Source organism: Falco peregrinus, chromosome 12 (assembly GCF_023634155.1).
Source record: "Falco peregrinus isolate bFalPer1 chromosome 12, bFalPer1.pri, whole genome shotgun sequence".
Lineage (NCBI taxonomy): Eukaryota > Metazoa > Chordata > Aves > Falconiformes > Falconidae > Falco > Falco peregrinus.
Window position 1 is genome coordinate 4,806,718 of NC_073732.1, and position 19,666 is coordinate 4,826,383.

At 45.7% G+C, this 19,666-nt stretch overlaps 1 protein-coding gene across 1 annotated transcript; it reads right to left on the reverse strand.

The window, feature by feature from the left end:
• Positions 1-1,610: 1,610 nt before the first annotated feature.
• PLEKHB2 (pleckstrin homology domain containing B2) lies at positions 1,611-17,038 on the reverse strand. Its single transcript, XM_055817180.1, has 8 exons — positions 16,930-17,038; positions 13,651-13,698; positions 12,883-13,035; positions 12,018-12,120; positions 11,045-11,084; positions 8,819-8,908; positions 7,538-7,652; positions 1,611-5,433 (listed from the first exon to the last, which is right to left on the reverse strand). The coding sequence occupies exons 2-8, from the start codon at positions 13,685-13,687 to the stop codon at positions 5,297-5,299; spliced, it is 675 nt and encodes a 224-aa protein (XP_055673155.1). The 5' UTR covers positions 13,688-13,698; positions 16,930-17,038; the 3' UTR covers positions 1,611-5,296.
• Positions 17,039-19,666: the final 2,628 nt, after the last annotated feature.

Consider the following 19,666-nt stretch of genomic DNA (forward strand, 5'->3'; position numbering starts at 1 on the left):
ACTTTGGCCCTGAAGTACTCAGCGAAGCAGCCGGTACCGGTACCGCACCTGCCGCACCCAGTCGCGTTAAGCCTAGTGTCATCAGGCTGAAACGTCCACTACCTGCACCTTAAAAATCAGCATCACACAGATCTTACGTTCTGAATTACTAACACCCATACGTTTGGAGATTTTATGTGCCTTGTGAGTCTTGGAGCCTCTTAGAGATGCCTCGAAAACCCTGAAGCCTGATGAGGGAACCTGTGGTCATGGGCAGACCCCCAAAGCAGTGCGCCGGTGTCAGTTCGTTGTTACAAGCGGTTGTGTTTAGGTAGTATGTGCTCACAGCGTAACAGGGGAAGCTTTCAGCACCGCTGAAATGGAGAGAACAGCAGATGCTCCACACCCACCTCAGTGCCTTGTAGTGAAACTGCAACAGGAAGGAGAGGAGCAAATAAAGGTACTTCTGGGACTACAACCCAAGTTTTACTGTGGTTGCACTTTGCAACTACAAACCAGACAGGCAATGCAGTCGGGAGAAGGGAAAGCAGGAACAGGGGCAAAGCATGTTCCCCAAGCTTTTGCCAGTTCAGGACCACAGCAGTTCAGGAAGGTATGGAGCTGCGGAGCCTTGCACAGCAAATTTAGTTCCCTAACTTGCTCAGGTGGAGAAATTTCAGTAAAGGTAGGCTCTGGTGGGCAGGGTTAAGCGTACATAATGGTCTGCTTAGCCTGGTAAATCCATCATACAGCACTGACAACTGATAAGAAGCCATAGCCAACATAGCATGCTGGGGAGAAGAGCGATGTGTACTCCTACATTAACTGATTGGTTTAAATAGCACTTTTGTTTTTATTCCTCCCCCAGATTAGTGGCTAAAAAAAGCCACCACCCCTCAAGAGTAAAAAGAAAATGTACATAAAGCAAGGATAACGTTCTACAAAATGTACTGTGGTCCTTCTGACAAACACTTTAATCCCCAACAAACGTACAAGATAGATTGCCTTTAGGTGGCAGAGCTAGTTGTGGTCATTTAGTGTCTTTGTCTAAGCAAACTTATTGATTGTACCCAACTCTGCAATTCATAAACAGGAAATACCGATACAGCAACCAGTAGCATTTAGCCCAGAGCAACATCTGTGCTCCAAGCTGCTTACTGTAATACTCAACAGTACAAATCTGTTGATTTGATAACACACTGTCAAATGGTAAATCTGGATCAGCACTGCATACATCCAAGATTAAGCGTTTCTGAGTCAAAGCCTTCAACTCCATTAAAAAAAGAAATAGGCCTTAATTCTAATCTATAGCTATAGTGGTGTTAGCGCAGAGTTACTTTGATTTCACAGATGTTACATCATCTTTATTAAATGGCAACTGAGATGACTGAGGTATGTCAGCCTGCGCCGTAACTCAGCAGCCACAGTTGTCTTAGTTCATTTTTCTACCAAGTAGTCACCCTTGTAATTGCTTAGGAAAGACGGGAGGTGCACAGAATTAATCATGGCACCGTTTCCTTGCAAAGAAAACCTCTGTAAGGCGACTACCTTTGAAAAACATATACCTGTCTACAGACCAACTAAATGAGAAATGTGGAACAAAGGCTAGTAAACATGTCAAGACAAAACAATTACACTTAAATATTAATTTTATTGCTAAGGAAATTTTGATATAAATTAATAATGAGAATGAAGACAGAGTAAAAGCAGCAGTTAAAATAGTGCACAAGAATATGAAGGATCAGGGTGGGGGGGAACATCTGCTGCATGCTACCCTCTGTGACTTACACGTATCTATCCTGGTCATATCACAAAGAGGAAAAGCCAAAAACATATCTGAGGAACACGAGTGTGAATTTTCTTCTTTACTCAGCTTGCTTAGCTGGTTCTATCACCTATTGAATCTCCACTGAAGAACAAACAAAATGAAGCCAGTGTTGTGTAACGTTTAGAGCAGCTCCATCTAGACGCAGCTCAGAAATGTGCTTCATCACTACAAAAGATGTCTTTGCCAAAAGTCAGTGCAGTTGCTCTGTATGTAAACACTTCCCACCCACTCCCCTCTAGTTCTTAAGCTTTTACCCACTCACTAGAAGAGGCTGGCTCCCTAGTCCCCCACGTTCAAGCCAAAGAAGCCACCAGCTATGTCTTCAAATGTAACTAAGAATTTGGGAAGAGGGCCCTGGTTCACCTCTTTAATGGGGCTGGACTTCTGAGAAGGCTGAGCATTTCCACCCCACTTTGGAAGCCTGCCCCTGCCCAGCTGTCCATGACTAAGAATCCAAAAGTAATTAGTCACAGATGAAAGTACAGCCTTGTGACCTCTGTCAGCATTGACATTTAATTCTGAACGGACTGTAACTGCTACGCAACAGACTTAGTCATCCTTACCCAATAGCATACCCGGCAAGAACAGCGGCACTGTAGTGGCTGTGGGCTGCCCATAGTTTAGGGAGGGCAAGTATTGGCCCCCAGGTGGGAAAGGGTGTGCCTGGGTGCTATGGTACCCCTGGAATCACAGCATCATGAACAGCACCACTCCGAAACAAACACCTGCTTAGGACTACCATTTCAATCTGTTTGGAAAGTGATCTTGGCACACGCACTGCCTCTTCCTATCACTGTGGTATCACCTATCTCTCGAGTTTATGCTCTAGCACAGTTTTGTATACTGGCTTTCTAGCTTCAAAATGCCTATGCTGGCAGGATAGAGAGATAGCTCATTATTTTTGTATTTTTATATTTAAAAAAGATGGAACTAGAACCTTCAGCTTCAATTTGTAATTATTTTTTTCCCCTTGAGAAAGGGGTAAGGTTATTTTTTTAATGGAGACATACTTCAATTTGAACTTTTCAAAAGATCATTTCTTGCTTTGAATCCAACCCAGCAATGTTTTGCAATGAACAGTGTCTTTATCTAACATGCATTATTCGAAGAAACTGGAGACCTAGATACAGTTACGTCCTGAAAGCACAAGAGACTTACATGTCCCTCTGCAAAACATTTTAAAAAAAACCCACACCACACAATAAAACACTGAATTTAAAATAAATTACTAGCTGATTCACTTTGTGCTATTCTTTCACAATCATTCTGAAATTCAAAAGAAATCACAACTATGTTCAATTGTTTTACTCTCCCCGACCCCTAAATATCACGCAGGGAGAAGAGAAGATGGAGGCAATCTGCAGCACTGGCTAGATTGCAAAGCGCAAACTGAACAGCAGTGTAGACCTGTAGTCAGCTTCGAGGTTTTCTCAAGGCTGAAAAAGGGTGACAATTCACTGAAGTTCTAGACAGTCACCATCTCCTTCTGGCCTCAAGGGTACCAGGCCTCAAAGAGAACTGCAGTAATGTACTCCCATTTCTTTTAGTTCAGACTAGCAATAGGACACTTCTGCTTTAGTCCTCTTTTGAACCTGCAGCACGTCCTTTCAGTACATACCGCTGGCAGAACATATGCAGCTTGTATCTGTGAAAGGACATGCATGCACATTGGTGTTCCGCTCCAAGCCAAAGTTTCTCAAAAGAAATTTACGTTCCCTGGATTAGGCCCACTTCTAGTAATGCAGCCAAGTTTACATCCATCTGTTTACTTCCAATCATTTCAGTTTATTGGGTTGGTCCTGAGAGTCATGAAAGCTTAGTGCTTCCCCTGGCTGCTACCCACTCTTGTCTGAGATCTCTATGGCTTAAATACATAGGGTAGAGCCAAGACAGCTTTAGGATGAAAAGAAAAAGGTTGCGGCTCGATCTAAATTTATATGGGTGCAAGTTCTCATCTATTTTCATCTTTCCTGACATACCTGAAACCCCACGAACCTTAAGGAAATTAACCTACTTCTGAATGAAAGCATAAGACAGGCAACATATTACTGTTTTAATACAGGAAGCTGAAAGTGGAAGTATAAAAGTCCTCTTCCTATAAAGAACTCAACGTAGGCACCCTGCCTCTTTTACCTGAGTAACAAAACACATGCATTTCTTCAGAGCTTTCTTTCCCCTGCCAAGCACAGCTCAGCATGGATTATAACAGGATAAAATAACAGGCCACATAACACACATGACAGTTGCACTCCAGGTTACAGTTCATAGCACAGCAGCCTCCAAGAGCACATTGTATAAAGGAACCAGACATAGAAGCAAAGCCAGCCAGGTTCCTTGGAGTGTTTTCCTTAACAAGCCATGAAGGGAAGAAGAGACCTGCTGAATATGAGGGGAAAGTGTGCACAGAACAAACCCAGGCTCAGCTGTGCTCAGAACTAGTTGCAAATAATGAACGTGGTTCAGGAAACCTTGGAGACCTTCTCTCCAAGCCATGGCAAGGCAGCTGGTGTCAAAGTGCCTTGTGCACAAGGTCTACTTGTGCTGGTTATCTCTGCCCTCTTGACCATTACTGCCTGCAGAGGGGTTCTGGTAGGCCCAACAGGGCAAGGGTTGTTCAAGCTGGTTCTCCTCCTGCAGACTCTGCCGAGCGATAGCAGTAATGAGCAGAGGCACTAGACAATGGCCTCTTCCTCAGTAATGCACTTGGTACAGTGTCCGAGGCAACTGTACAGACATGAAAGACCGCTTGCAAAGCTGGAGATCTATTACTTCCAGCTGACCAGAGAAGATTCGGGATAAAGAGGTTGGTGGAACAACAAACATTGGTCTTCCTTGCCACTGGTCATTCACATTTCTGGGAGAATAAAAGAACTGAGGAGTGCTGCCGCTTTTTGTGGTTTGCTTATACATTCTCAAAGACAACCTGGGTGGTGTGAGAGGCAGGTATAGGACTCCATCTAAGAAAATACACTACCATCTGCAGGCAAGTTGGACAACAAAAAAAATCCTCAAGCATGGCAGACTAGCTAATGCCAAGGAGTTTCTGCTGAGCTATATGTTTGTCCAGGGAATGTTTAGAAGCCAGTAGTACACAACTACTAATGCAGGGCTCCTGTCAACCTCCTATTTGGACCAGATTTTAGACTCCCCCTAAAAAATCAATTTTTTCTATGGTGTTTATAGTAACTGTCTATTCATAAAGCTAGCAACTGCTACCATGTTACATTGGTGCTCACATTCATCCTTATCAGTACAAATTCTTATAACTCCAAACATCAGAACAGAATTCTAGAGCAACACATCATCTCCAATCACTTAACTAAATGGTGCCTTTAAACTCTCCATAAGACAGTTAAGAATCAGTTATTAAGATGTCACTACTGAAAAATAACTATTGCATTTCTTAAAGTTTAACAGTAAACAACATTGCCAATATATTATTGCACACAATAAAGGTTTTTGGAACTACAAAGATAAGGAATGGGTAATCTAGAAGACCCAGAATAATGATCCCAGAGCCATTCCAGTTGCTGCTCCAGCAAGCATGCCCAGTGCAAGGTCTCCATCGCTGTCACGGTAACGCTCTCGGATGATGACATGGTTTGCAGGGGGCTGGCCGTAAGGTCCTAGGCAATAAGAGATCATTAGGAGGAGGGCAAAAGAAACGTGTATCTTAACACCACACACTGCAATTTCAAAACATGCTCACTCTTTCACCCTCTTTCGTCCATTGAACACTAAGGTGATATCAGCTACAAAGGTAAAATACATCTCTGCTTTGGGTTCAGCCTCCACATTTATTAAATAAATGCAGAGGTCTAGCAATACTTCTAGCCTTTTAAGAGTTCCATACCTGGAAGAAAAGCTCATCATAAACATAAAATGGAACATTGTTCTGCATTAATATTATCAAAGAACCTATGATCCACTTGCATCATTCTATCCAACACTTAGTGGATTTAATGCAAGAAATGGCTTTAAAAATGGATTCAGCCTTGAAGTTAAGGCAAATAGTGTAGTTCGTTCTGCCAAAAAATCTTTGGCAACTCTTAAGCCAGCGGTTTGTCAGGAATTGCGTACCAGTTATTCACTCTATAATTACTGCCTACTACTTCAGTTCAGCCTTAACATACTGGACTGATCTACTGTGCGGTGACAGCTGCTAAGTTTCTTTCCAGATGAAGACTGGCCTGGTAGCAAGGCATTAACCTAAGACTCAAGACACCACCAACTGACCCTTGCTCTGCAACAGACTTGTACAAGCTCCATCTGTCATGTTTTGTGACTTATCTTCTACCTGCAAAGCAACCATACAGTACTGCTTTCCCTTCCAGACATTTCAGGAAAATTGAATGTTCTTGAAGATACCATAATGTTCTTTGTAACAGATACTGAAGCGATCCAGCTAACACAACTGGAAAAAGCTCTCACTGACTCTCAACAATGCATGACTGGGAAACTCATGAGGAGGATTATGCCAATTCAGAGAATGAGCAATGAAGCTGAAAGCGCAGGGGTTAAGTTAGCTGCCAAGGGTGAACTTGACCCCTGAGATTTAGTTGCACTAACTCTAGTGAAGGAAAACATCAAGACTTGGTTACTACGCCCAGCCTAAAACTGGTATCTTAACACACTGGACTTGCAAACTGTTTAGGAGAGTTGCATTTTTATGATAGAGGTTTCTGAAGCTACGCCTGCTGCTAGTTTTTAAAAATAGTTCTTGGGACTTTCAACAAGCTGCTGCTTTTCAGCTGCTGAGAACCAACAGAACCCACCTTCCCCTGTGTTTGCATATATACACTCTGTATCTTAGGACTTCACCAACTTAGATGAAGAAAGCTTTAAAAGCTTTAGGCTCATGCACCTCCCTTGTAATAAAAAATGGAAAAGGCAAAGGAAGTAATTTGACAAATGTCAGATGGAAAAGAATTTCCCTCAAAACTGAGAAAGATTCTGAATAGAGATTCTTGTTTGCACAGCCAGATCATAAGCAATTAGTAAGTTAAATCTTCCGATTTATATTACCTGTACTACTCTAAAGCCCCAGTTCTGTAGGATTGTGGCTCTCTGTGCAAAGCTAATCCTAAATTAAGTTGACTAAGCTTAAAAGCACACCCTAAAATTTTACTCTCTTCCCTCTTTTATTGGGATTGAAAGCTATACAAACCTGAACAGAGAAACAGAAGACTTCACAAGGCTGAATGCACTGCCTTACAGCAATACCAGCATGTGGGACAAGAACCAGTTACAACCATGGTTTGGGTGTGGATTTACCTTTGAAACTTGTGTTTAATTCTGAGGTCATAGCTGACCATCACTGTTGAAATAATTAAGCTAGGTATAAGAGCAACAGATGAATCAAAAGCTCTATCAATGCCCGTCATGGAGTACTGAATCAATATTGTTCTGGCTCTTCTATCTTTCCTAAGAAAACATGCTGCCTCCTGTAGTTATCGTTTTCTGTGTACTTCATAAAGAGTTTATGAAGTAATTTAAGTATGTTGGGATCACATTGGGAAGGTTAAATCACTTAATACAAATTTCACTGCACTTGCTTTGTCATGGAAGGGTAAGAGCACTTGGTTCCAGCTGCAAGTCATGTTTCTTTCTATCACTCTGTTGTGCAGGAGTGGTGGGTGGTAAACGATGGTGATTAATATAATTAAAGCCAGAAAGACTGACACAAATAACTTCTATAGGAAGGTGAAGGATATGGTTGATACCGATTACCTTGGTATGGATACTGATAGGGAACAGCATAAGCTTGTCCATTGGAGGCATAGAAGACTTGAGGACCAGGAGGGGGATACGCACCGTTGTACTGATCATAGCCATACCCATAAACCTGATGAAATAAAAAATGTCCATTACAGAGGTATTCTCTGCTATGTACCCGATTTTGCACTCTGTTCAATTCTCCCTCATTTCTAACGCAGTCAAACTTCCACTAAAATATCTAGTCCATACTGATATAGTCTGCCTAGTCCCTGGAAAGGATTCAGAACCGCTGCTTGCAAAAATTAGTGCTTCTAAGCAGCACTCCACCTCCAGCCTTCCTGGATGGTGAACGGCAGAGGCAGAGCCCGGATCATCAGGCAGAGCTGCAGCAGCCTTACCGGCTTCTCCTCTCTGCTCTCATGCCAACAGCAGCTCTCTGGACTGCTCAGAAGTGCCACGTAGGCAGCAGCTGATCTGAAACTCCAACCAACTTTCCTCTAGCGCACTGCAAGTAAATGTCAGATGCAGGACAGATACTCTGTAGCTGTACGTTTTGGAACCAATTTTGTTCTCCAAAAAGAAAGGACTGCCACTAGCCCTGATAAAGCTCCCAGTACCACCTCTAGGTCTTAACAACTATTTCTAACAGTGAGGGGCTGGAGCAGAGCAGCTATACTGCAACAAGTAACACCACCCCAAACCACCCCTTTATGTACCACTGCACATCAGTCAGAACATCCAGAAATCCGCAGTGTATACTGGTTTGGCCCCAGTGCTGCTCCTTCTCCACTGCAAAAGAACACTGCATCCAGGAGCTAGAGTTATTGTGTTGCTATGATATCTTGGATACAACTAAATCCTTCTGTGTTAAAAGTGACAGCTCCAGTCATTAAATCCTATTTTTAAAACTCCTGGTTTTATATCCTTCCAGTGCTTACACAATGTGAAAGTGTAGTCACACCTCCTTATGTTACAAGCTGCATGGCCAGTATCTTTCAAGATCAGCCAAGTATTTTCTGCTCTGTCTCTGAGCAGCTTTATTTTCCAAGTTGACTGAGCAGCCACCCTTTTATATACCTCCCAACTAGATCTGCCTCATCTCTTTCAAAGGAAATCCATGCAAAATAGGAGTGACAATAGATTGTTAGTGCCTTACTCACCCTGCTTTCGTACAAACCTTAAAGCTGGATACAACTGTGAAACACAGCACTTTGGGAATACAGTTTGAGCGCCTGAAGGACAGCCACTTACGTTACCTTGCTTATTTTAATACTTCCTGACTGCAACTCTTACCTCAGGTGATGGTGTGGCATAAGCTGTATAGGGAGGAGGGGCTGAGGAAATGGCTGTCTCATCGAACATCACATCAGATCCCAGGTAGCCCTAAACAGCACGGGAATACAGCAGTTAGCACCTTTTCCTACAGATAGCTAGTTAAGAGTAGTACAAGGATTAAAACTGAATGACTCCAAAGAAAGAGTAACCTTTAGATGTGCTACATGTTAAGGAAGCAGTGAGTACCTTATAAAGTGCTACAAAAAGAAAGAACTTGGCGAGCAGACCTGGGAGAATACACATGCCTGATCAACCACAGGAAGGAGCCACAAAATTTCTTACCTGTGTGTGTGCACATACATGCATATGTGTACATGCAAGCACACCAACTGCTTCCACCATTCATAGCCTCAGTTTTAGAAATTACCCTCTTGTTCATCCTTCGTTTTCAGATAAAAAGGTCTTTACAACTCAGCTACTGCTTCCTGGCACCCTAGGGTGGTATCACCAAGTTCTGCAAGGGCAGATAAAGGAAACAAATGCAGTAGCCAAAAGCAGCACCTGAACTTTTTAGCAGAACATTGTTACAGTTCTTAGCCACCTCTCACTTTCTGGCTGCGAGGAGACTTTAAAAAAAATATATGGTAAAAGAGGCTTAATTCTAGGGATATGGGGGGGCTTGGTTGTTTTTAAGAAATTATTTTGCAATGCCACCTATAATTCTGGTCCTTCTTGAAGGCAGCCATGAAGCAAAGGTGATAACTTACTTCAGTCCATCTACAAGGAGCTCTCAAAGCTAATTAAGATTTGTTACAGTAGCCTTGTGTTTTTGCCTCTAGTATCAGAAAGCTACAGTGATGCTTTTAGTTAGTGCCCTATCCCAAGAAAAAAAAAAAAGCTCCCTTTTTTAATTTAAAAGTGAATGCCTTATTAGCTCAATAGAGAATGTTCCTATTGTCTTTTGTACTGTAGACAGACTTCTGAGGGCATACTGTGGCTTATATCCCAGCTCAAACTTGTGGTGGAAACTCTAATTGTTGCTCGAAACATACTGTTGAAAGCACTATATGTAGAAACAAGTATTTCTGCCACCTGAGAAAAAGTCCAGCAAGTGCTCGTATCTTAGCAGGAAACGTATTCAGTCCTGCTACAGGGAACTCTGTACAACACAAGCCGGTAAACGTCTGTAAATGACATAATTCTCAAAGTAGGGTGATCACCCTGCTGCTGTTCCAGTGAAGTTATGAGGCACTGCTGGCTGTTTGGTATTTTTGAAAGCTGCATCAGACACCTACAGATGGACTCAAACCCAGTTACGTGGTTAGTTCAAGTCTTTGCTGGAGACCTTTAACAGCTTTAGAAGAGCTAATTTTCGACACTACCTGTGCGGAGAGCTACCTGCCCTACTTTCAGTAGCAGGGGTCTGCCTTGGCTGACAAAGGTGATGCACTGGCAAGTTTTGAATGTCATCTAGCAGGGCTGGCAGCTGTCAGAGACAGGACAAGCAGCAGCTCCTAACTCCTGAAACCAGGAGTCACCATCTCACACATAAGCAAGATAAAATGTCTAAACCAAGGGCAGACAGACCATGAGTGTTGTCCCCTCTGCATGAGGACAATTCCTTCACTTCTCATTGAACACCATGAAGCAGCATAGTATGGCTGCAGTCAGAGGCAATTGTGTCCAGGGTAGCTTTGCTATGACAAGTGTTTGGTTCGGATATCTACAGATCTAAGTTACATCATATGACAGATGCCTCAGTACAGTGGCAATGTTAATGTGACCCATAAAAAACTGAGATAAGCTTCTACAAAACCCAGCATTTCCCTATGAGACACAAACATCTCTAGCTGGTTCAGTCTAGCCATCTAAGGAAAGCTAGTACTGAAAAGGAGTGAAAAATGCATTTTTACTGGTTGCAGAACATTTACTTTTTGTCCATAGCCTCAATGCCCACTTCCCTTACAGACCTTCCCAAACATTCACTTCCACCCAGAGAAATCATTCCCTGAAACCATTCACTTCCACCCAGCATCTATTTGCCTGGACTTGGCTGCAAGGACCGCAAGTGCTTGTGCTCCAGAGGATCATTCTCACCACTGACAAGCCTTACCATCATGCTCATGACCCTGTTTTTCTCCAGCACAGAAGGATGGAACATGATTTCAGAAGAAAATTTCTGGACCACACGTAACACTGATGTGCTGCTTCTTTATCTGTATAAAGTCTAGGCAGTACACTTACTGTGTTTGTTCTGGCATCCTGGAGAGCAATTTTCCATGCCCTGCAAAAAAAAAACCAACCCACTGTTTATTGGAACACTGATAGAAATTAGCACCACTTTTTCTTTTTAGGACTATGAAAAAACCAAGGTCAGCAACCAGAGGTACTGCAGGAGCAGAGTTTAAGATACTGCACATGTCAAAAAGTAATGATACACTACAATGAATGCACAAAAGTGTTACATCAAGATTCAGAAATAATTACTCCCTCTGCAGAGCTAAAAAGGCATGAAGAGGAACATGAGAAGGAACAGATGCAGTTTTGAAGGCCTCCCTGCAAGCACAACAGCTAGGTAATATGCAGCCAAAACCAGCTCAGGATTAGGTAATAGGAGGAGATGGACCAGAGAAGTTGTATCTCCTGCCTGGACACTTGCATCTGTGCTGACTAGAGAGTGTGGATCTTGATGTTATAACAGGTTGAAAATAAGGTATATGTACTTCCCACAGATACCCCCACACCATACGGCTGGGAGCATGCTTGCTGCACCACGCGTACTGCGCAAACACTGATGATAGGAGTTATCTAACCATACATAGCCAAGCTCAGCTGGGAGTTCATCGTAATAGAGTATTCTTCCTTTCACTACTGATTGGGCTATGCAGGATCATGTACTACTTGAAGAATGGGAAAAGTGGAAAAAAAAAATAATCTGTTCAGCAAATCTTGCACTAACCATTTTAATAAGATTCTTTTATTCCTCCTCACCCTTCAGTGTTTTCAGTCAATTCAGCTGCAGTTAGTTTGCATGAGCTACACAACTTCTTATAGGAGAGCTATGTTTTTTGTCACTGAAAGCCTGCTTTTACTTGCTTGAAAACTTCCTTTAAATGTGTCTTCGAAGTCCAAAGCAAGAAAAATCATCAGGCAGAGAAAGAAAAACAAAGATAAAAGAGGAAGAGGCAGCAAACCCAGTATTATCTGGCAGACTTACAGGCAGTCATCTGGACTCTCCGCACAGAGGTTGACTGTCTTCCCATCACGGCAAACAATCTGCAGTAAACAGTCTCTCTGCTTCCCCTCCGGAGGCTGGAAATCTGAGTTAGAAAAAGGACATGAGTTATGAAATATCTATAACCAGAATTTCACGATCACATTTACAAGAATGGCGACATTTATGCAAAAGTCTAGACAAAATAAACTAGGGCCAGTTGTAGCTGCCTTCCACGGCATCAGAACCAATTACAGAAGGAAATAACCCATTCTCACTCTTCAGCCTCCTGAAAGTAAGCAGCTCTGAACATCATTCCTAAGAAATGCAAATGTCTCACAGCAGAACCAATTCTTACTTTGCAATAAGTGCTCTCCCAATACGTACATCCTTTAGTTGTGTCAGCATCAAGTACTAACGAGTGGTAGAAGTGAACTTAGTAATAACTGGAAAAAAAAATATCTGCTGAGGTTTCCCATTTCTAGTCCTGCCTCTCACTCCAGCCAGCACTATAATTACACCTGTAACACTCTATAATCAGACACAAGCCTACTGTGAACATCCTGTTCTTACGTGCATGCCTGCCACCTGCATATATAGTACACTGTCCTCACTGAGTTTTAAAAGGAGTATCGAACCCTAACCTAATCTGTCACATGGTGATACCATGCCCTGGGTATCTATAGGGGAATTTAGTAGCTGGTTGGGTTGGGGCTTTTTTAGGGGATGGGTTGTTTTTCTTTAACAACAATGAAGTTGCACACCTTGGGCACATTTATTACTGCAGCAGTGTTGTAAATGGTACGCTAGGCAAGCACTGCAAATGTAGAGAAACTGAATACACAGATCCTGAAGGTTTCATTATTACCTCGACATTCATTCCCCACTCTGAGGTTGATGCAATGGATTCGCATGTGGATTTTATCTTCTATATCACGGCGATTTTGATCATCATAGAATATTAAGCGGCCATCAGACCACAGGTCAAACCAGTTCTTCTTCCAACGCCGTAAAATAGTACCTTAAAAATCAGACAGTCACTTTTAAGGGCACATATTGGGAAGTATTTGTGTCCTGAAGTTAATAAAAAATAACCCAGTAAATCCTTCACAGCTGCCCCAGACATTCTGAGGTGCCAAGCAAAATCGTGTACCACAGCATCCCTACTTCAGAACATTACAGGATTGGGTTCCATACTTTATCTAGTATTCAAAGTCACAACTGAGTTTATTTTCAAGTGCATAACCTGGCGCTTCAGTTCTAACTTGCTGCAAGAACAAGCAGAGGGCATGACTAATTGAAGACTTTAAGTTAAGGTGTCAAGTAAAGTTTCCAAGTCTCCACTTATACAGTACTAATTACAGAGCAGCATCTGAAGCCTGTCAGACGCGTCAGATATGGTATACCCTGTTTCACACCAGTATACCCAAAAAGTCCCATGGAAATGCTGTCCTAAAACACTTTGTAAAGTGTCCTAAAGATAAAAAAAAAAACAAACAACAAACCAAACCAAAAAACACTCACAGAGCTAGAAACTTGTTTTAAGAAAGCCCTGGGAATTACTAAGTTGCTCTGATGTTTTTGAAGATGTTAAGGCACAGTGGGGAGAAACGGAGGTAAAAGGCCCATGACTTACTTTGCCGGAGCAGCCATCCGCTCTTCACAAATGTCATTGTTGCTTAATCTGGTAGACGGAAGAGGAAGGTGAGGGGGAGAAAAGCAGGCTTCAGTATTTCACAGTAATACATTAGAAAGAGGCATTTCAAGGTATAATATCAGATACTATAGCTGCGTGTATTGTAGACAGAGATGGTAGGTCTCAGCTGAAGATACCCAGTGAGGCACAACTAGTATTCTAGGACTTAACAAATGGAACAAACGTGCAATTGTAGCAATCCAACATGACTATCAGGGACTGCTTTTAAGTTTAACCGGAAAACGCACAAGCTTACAGCTACCACTCTTGCGACACTGGGAAGACAGACTGGAGTGAGCGTTCCCTGACTCACCAGTTCCTTTCAGAGCTGTTCTCTCCATGTGCTGTGTGCTTCCTGTATTCTGCACTCTCACATTACTAACCTCCCTCACTTCTTCCCCACCTCCCTTTTTCTGTACTTCCTCTTCTGTTTTTTTTCATTCACTGGCTCAAAGTCCAGCCTAATCAAAAGCTGAAAGTTTCATCTTCAACAGGAAGGAGAAAGCTGGTTTTATGACTTTTTTTCTTCCAAATTGTCACTAGCTCCCTCCCAGATTAAGTGAAATAAGTAAAAGTTGGGCCCATAAAGGGAGATTATTTCTCCTCAACTTTTTAAATGAAGCTTGCAATGGCAGGGGAAGGACCCTGCATTAAATTCAAGTTATCACACGTGACATTAAGCACTCAGCCACTGCACTCTGGTTTAGGAGCATGCTAAAGAAAAAAGATCAACTACAGTGTGTATTAGAGAACGTGTTTTTACTTTATAGCATAATGGCCTTCTGACTACTGTTCTAAAATGGATTAATAAAAACACAACTATCTGGATGCGACTGAGCTAGAAAAGCAAGAACAGAAGCATTATAAGCCTCCCTTGAGAAGGCTGCCTTTTTTTTTTTTAATAAATTATTTGTGGGGCTTGTAAGCCAATATGAGAGACAGGTACTTAAACCTACCAGATAACATTCTACTTGTAGCAGCATAAGAAGAGGGCCGGGGCGGGGGAAGTGGCATAGGTTTAATAGACAGAGGAACTCCTCTCAGACAAGGAATGTGTTTAAGGTTGGGGGGGGGGGGGGGGGGGGAAGGGACTAAGAGAAGAAAGTTTTGTTATCTTCTAGTAAAATATAGTTAGTAAGCGTTCACTTATTTTCTGATAGATGCCATCAACTGGATATTACTTGTAGCTGTGTCCTCTCCACAGTACTGGGCAAATACTGTAACATGTAAGACTACAGCCAGCAGGATTTCATACTGAAGGAACGCTACATCCTTCACAGGCTTGGGTGTGATAGTAAGAACCACCTGCAGGTAAACTTTAAACTCCAAGATAAACCAGCTTGCTGGGAAAACAAACATTTAGTTGACAGCTCACTGAAAGGGAGCGTCGAACTCCTATCCTGCTGTAATCCTGGTCACCCTGACCTGCCCTGAGGTCTAAGTATGCCATTGTCACCTGTAGACAGAGAACAAGCTCCAGCAATAGAGGCCAATTTACTCTTCCAAAGTAACAAAGTGGTACAAAGGACCAAAGCATCACTGTCCCACCACCTCAGTGTATGCTCCTCTCCCCTGGGATTTTCCTTTACAGGGAAACAAGTCTTCTTGCTCTTCATTTTCACAGGAATGGGTCCCTCCAATGGAGCTTCCATGTCTGCTAGTTTCCCTGCCAAGGTGCAATCACTGTACATCTTCCAGAGGCCTTTTTATAGTCTAAGAGCCAATAAAGAACTTGGATGAACTTCAGTTCTGATGCAAGTGCTAGATTAGGCCACTGAATGTATTCTGCTGCCTTTAAACCTACTCTTGTTACACAACAGCATAATTAGATTTAACTTAGACACATAACGGGGAAGAAGTGAAGAAGAAAACATTTCTCTTGAAAAATTAAGATTTGCCTGTGATTACAGAATGTCTCACAGCTATCCGGGGCTATAACAGTGAAAGGCTTCAGCAGCTGTGCAAGCTGATCACCTTGCACGTGATCTTGGATGCAACAACTGCATCTTCCCAACACAGGCTGAAGTGCCCAAAACTTCAGCTCTGGCTATAGAGCAAGGAATCACACAGAACAATCTGTCGGTACTGAAGTAGGAGGTGCAAAAACAATTAGATATTCTTCTCTGGTCCTTTTTAAGCACAAGCACTTACTTGAAGTTCTACACAGTATTGAGAAGCAACCCACGTTATGTCTAAAAGAGCACTTGCAGAGCTGGAAGCCAGCCTGGCAAGTGGTCACGACTGAGTATTATTCGCTTGTTAAAGTAGCTCGGCGCAACCAACACGGAAAATGGGATTTAAACAAAGAGAAATCAATTTATCACCAACCTCAACCTAGTTCCTTGGTGACTGAAATCTAAAAGCAGTAGCTGCCTAAACTGAGCGCAAGTTAGGTGTAAATGCAGCAAAGGGGTGGGGCTATTCCCTCCCACCCCCTGGAATCGCCGTTTTTCCTTCTGGCACAGAATCCACTGTGGAACATCCACCAGCCTTTTCCAGCGGACTTGTTCTCACACCAGCTGGCTGGCAGGAAAAGCGAATTCCAAACCAGATCCAGCGTCTGAACCCGCAGCCCGCGGCGGCCCGAGCGGTGCGGTGCAGCCAGCCCGGGGCGGGGCCGCTGGAGGGCGCTAGGGGGACGGGGGGGCGCTGGAGGGGCTGCGCGGCCGCTGGGGGGCGCTGGAGGGCTCAGCGCTGCCCCGCCCCGGCGGCGGGTCGGCTCCTGCGCAGCGCTCAGCGGTGCGGGCCCCCCCGCGCCCTCGAGCCGGTTTCCGTGGCTGGAGCGCGCCGGCCCCGCAGCCGGCCACCCGCAGGCCGCTTCCCCGTGAGGCCGCGCCTGGGTTGCGCTAACCAACGCCCCGTCCCGCTGCGGGACGTGCCGTTCGCCGCGGCAGCGCTCGAAGCGGGCGGACGGAGAGGCACCGGCCCGCCTCCCCCCGCTGCCCCGGGGGCGCCGCCGCGCAGCCCCCCGCTCCCGCCCGGGGCAGGCTGGCCCCGGCCCGCCCGCCGCTCTGCCCGCCCAGGGCGGCACCCGCCGCGTCCCCGTCAGGCGGGACCCCGCCAGCGCTCCCCGCGGCAGCCCCCGCCGGCCCCGGCAGCCGGGACCTGCTCCGCCGCCCCGCTGACCCCCGCGCGGTCTGGCCGTGTCCCCGCCCCGGGCCGGGCCCCCGCCGCCGCCCGCCGACGTGCCCAGGCGCTGCCGGGCCCCGCCGCCCCTACCTGCCGCTGCCGGGCCTGCTCCCGCTGCCGGCCCCGCTCCGCCAGCGGGCAGCGCCAGCCCCGTCCTGACGTCAGCCGCCGCGCCGCCCGCCCGGCCCCGGCTGCCCCCGCCCGGCCTCGCTGCCCCCGCCCGGCCTCGCCGGCCCCGTCGGGCCGGGCCCCGGCTGCCCCCGCCGCTCTCCCGGCCCCTGCAGGCCCCGCCGCCCGGCCGGGCCCGGCTGCCCCTCACACGGCCCGGCTGCGCCCGGTGCGGGTCAGCGCTGGCCCCCGCCGCACGGAGGCAGCGGGCCCGTTTGTGCCCGTCCTCCGGCTGTGAAGGGGCACGGCCTCGCCCCGCAGCCCGGCGCCGTCAGAGCCGTGTGCCAGAAGAGGGAGGGCCGGCCGGGCCGGGACCCCCACAAACCTGCCACCAGCTGTGCCTGGGGGACCCCGGGGACCCCAGCCCCACAGCCCTGAGCCGGGTCAGTGCCCCGCACAGCAAAGCCAGCGTGCTGTGTCACTGCCTGCCTGCAAAACATAACTGTTTTCCGTTTCTAACCCAAATTACGTGAGATCGTTACTGTTTGAAATGAGGAAGGAGCCTTCCAGAGATGTAATATTGCCCTGGATGATGCAGCTTCCTACTGGAACTTTTCCCAGGCGCATCCTGGTAACATAGGGATTATGACTCCTATCATCACAGTAAGTAAAAAGAAAAAAAAAGAAAAAAACCCACACTAATTGGTTTGCTTCGGCCAATCATTTTCTTCTAAGACTGGACAATACAGAAGTAATATTCATCATAGTTACAATTTCACTTATTCTGTTGACAAGCTCCGGTCTTCCTCCTACCCATCTATTTTCTCCTCTTGAATACAACAGCAATTCCAACCAGGAATTCTGTGGAAAGCCTGCAGTAGCGCAGTTCCTGGCTGCAGTGCCATCCAGGCTCTGATACATCTTTGAAGTACCATAAAAGTGTCAAAGGCAGAACAGGAGGGATAACAAGGGAGGGATCATCTATCTGTAACCAGAGCTGCAGGTCTCAGAAACAACCAGTAACTGAGGTTTGTGTAGATCAGATTCTGGTCGTGTACGAGTCCTTTTTCTGAGACTGAAACTGCTTGCTCTGCATCACTGAAAAACTGTTTTCAGAAACTCGGAGGTATCGGTTTAGAAGTGGAAGGCAAGAAAATCTTTAGACTGGGAGGGAGCAGTTTTCTTCTGGAACAAAAAATACTCTTCTTGAGGATCTGGGAGCCTCAGCAGATCCTATCCTTGGTGAGCAGTCCTAGGGGACAGCTGCCTGTCTGGAATGTCTTCCAAGCACTGGCTGTCTGGGTTCATATAAAACTTAAGGTTTCAGACTAGGTTTAAAGCCCTTTTAGAATTAATTGCAAAACTATCTTTGTGTTTCCTGAATGAATTACCTCCATGGGCACAGAACACAAGTTTTTACACCAGATACCCCAGGAGGCTACGCTGCCGTTCAGTGAGACCTAGACAGGCTGGAGAGCTGGTGGAGAGGAACCTGATGAGGTTCTACAAAGGCCAGTGTCGGGTCCTGCCCCTGGGCAGGGAAGCTCTGCGAGGAAGGACCTGGCAGTGATGGCACACAGCAAGTTGCCCATGGGCCAGCAGTGTGCCCTGTGGCCAGGAAGGCCAGTGGGACCCTGGGGAGCACTGGGAGGAGCGTGGCCGGCAGGCGGAGGGAGGGGGGGGATCCTGCCCCTCTGCTCTGCCCCGGTGAGGCTGCGTCTGGAGTGCTGTGCCCAGCGCTGGGCTCCCCAGTTCAAGAGAGACAGGGACCTACTGGAGAGGGTCCAGAGGGGGGCTGTGGAGATGGTGAGGGGACTGGAGCATCTCCCTGATGAGGAAAGGCTGAGGGAGCTGGGCCTGTTTAGCCTGGAGAAGACTGAGAGAGGATCTTATCAATGCATATAAAGGTCTTAAGGGCAAATGTCAAGAGGACAGGGCCAGGTTCTTTTCAGTAGTGCCCAGCAGCAGGACAAGGGGCAATGGGCACAAACTGCAACACAGGGAGTTCCATCCGAATATGGGGAAAAACATCTTCAACCTTGAGGGTGATGGAGCACTGGCACAGGCTGCCCAGAGAGGCTGCGGAGTCTCCTCTGGAGACATTCAAACACACCTGGATGCGACCCTGTGCAACCTGCTCTAGGAGAACCTGCTTTAGCAGGGGGCTGGACTAGGTGATCTCCAGAGGGCCCTTCCAGCCCTGACCAGTCTGGGATTCTGTGCTGTTGTTTAGTAGCTGTTTGGGACCATGTCCTATATTATGTTGACCTTGGAAACCCAGTTCGGGCTGTGAACCCGAGTCAGGGCCACTGTCATGGGAGTTCTGTGCCCCACAGGTTCAGTCTGAGGGTGCACAACAGAGGAGCAGGTCCAGGGAACACCAGACCTTCAGTCTGGCAAAAATGCAAGCATATGCTGGAAGCCCATGCAAACATGTATTAGGCTTATCATCTCATTAAATTCTGAAATGTTTTAAATTAAATATATTGGGCTCTGCATTTGCTGATGAAACTTCAATCAGGAAGTTTCTAACTAGCTGTGCTGCAGAGCTGAAGGCATGAGGCTTAATACCCTGAGCAAAAGAACTAGAGGATTTAGATGAATACTATGACAAATGTGGATTGTTTTCAAATTGTTTGCCAGTGAAGTTGTGGAAGTGAAGGCTTTTGTTGAAATTTTCAGCCTATTTATAATTGCACCTTCAGTTTGATCACGTTCA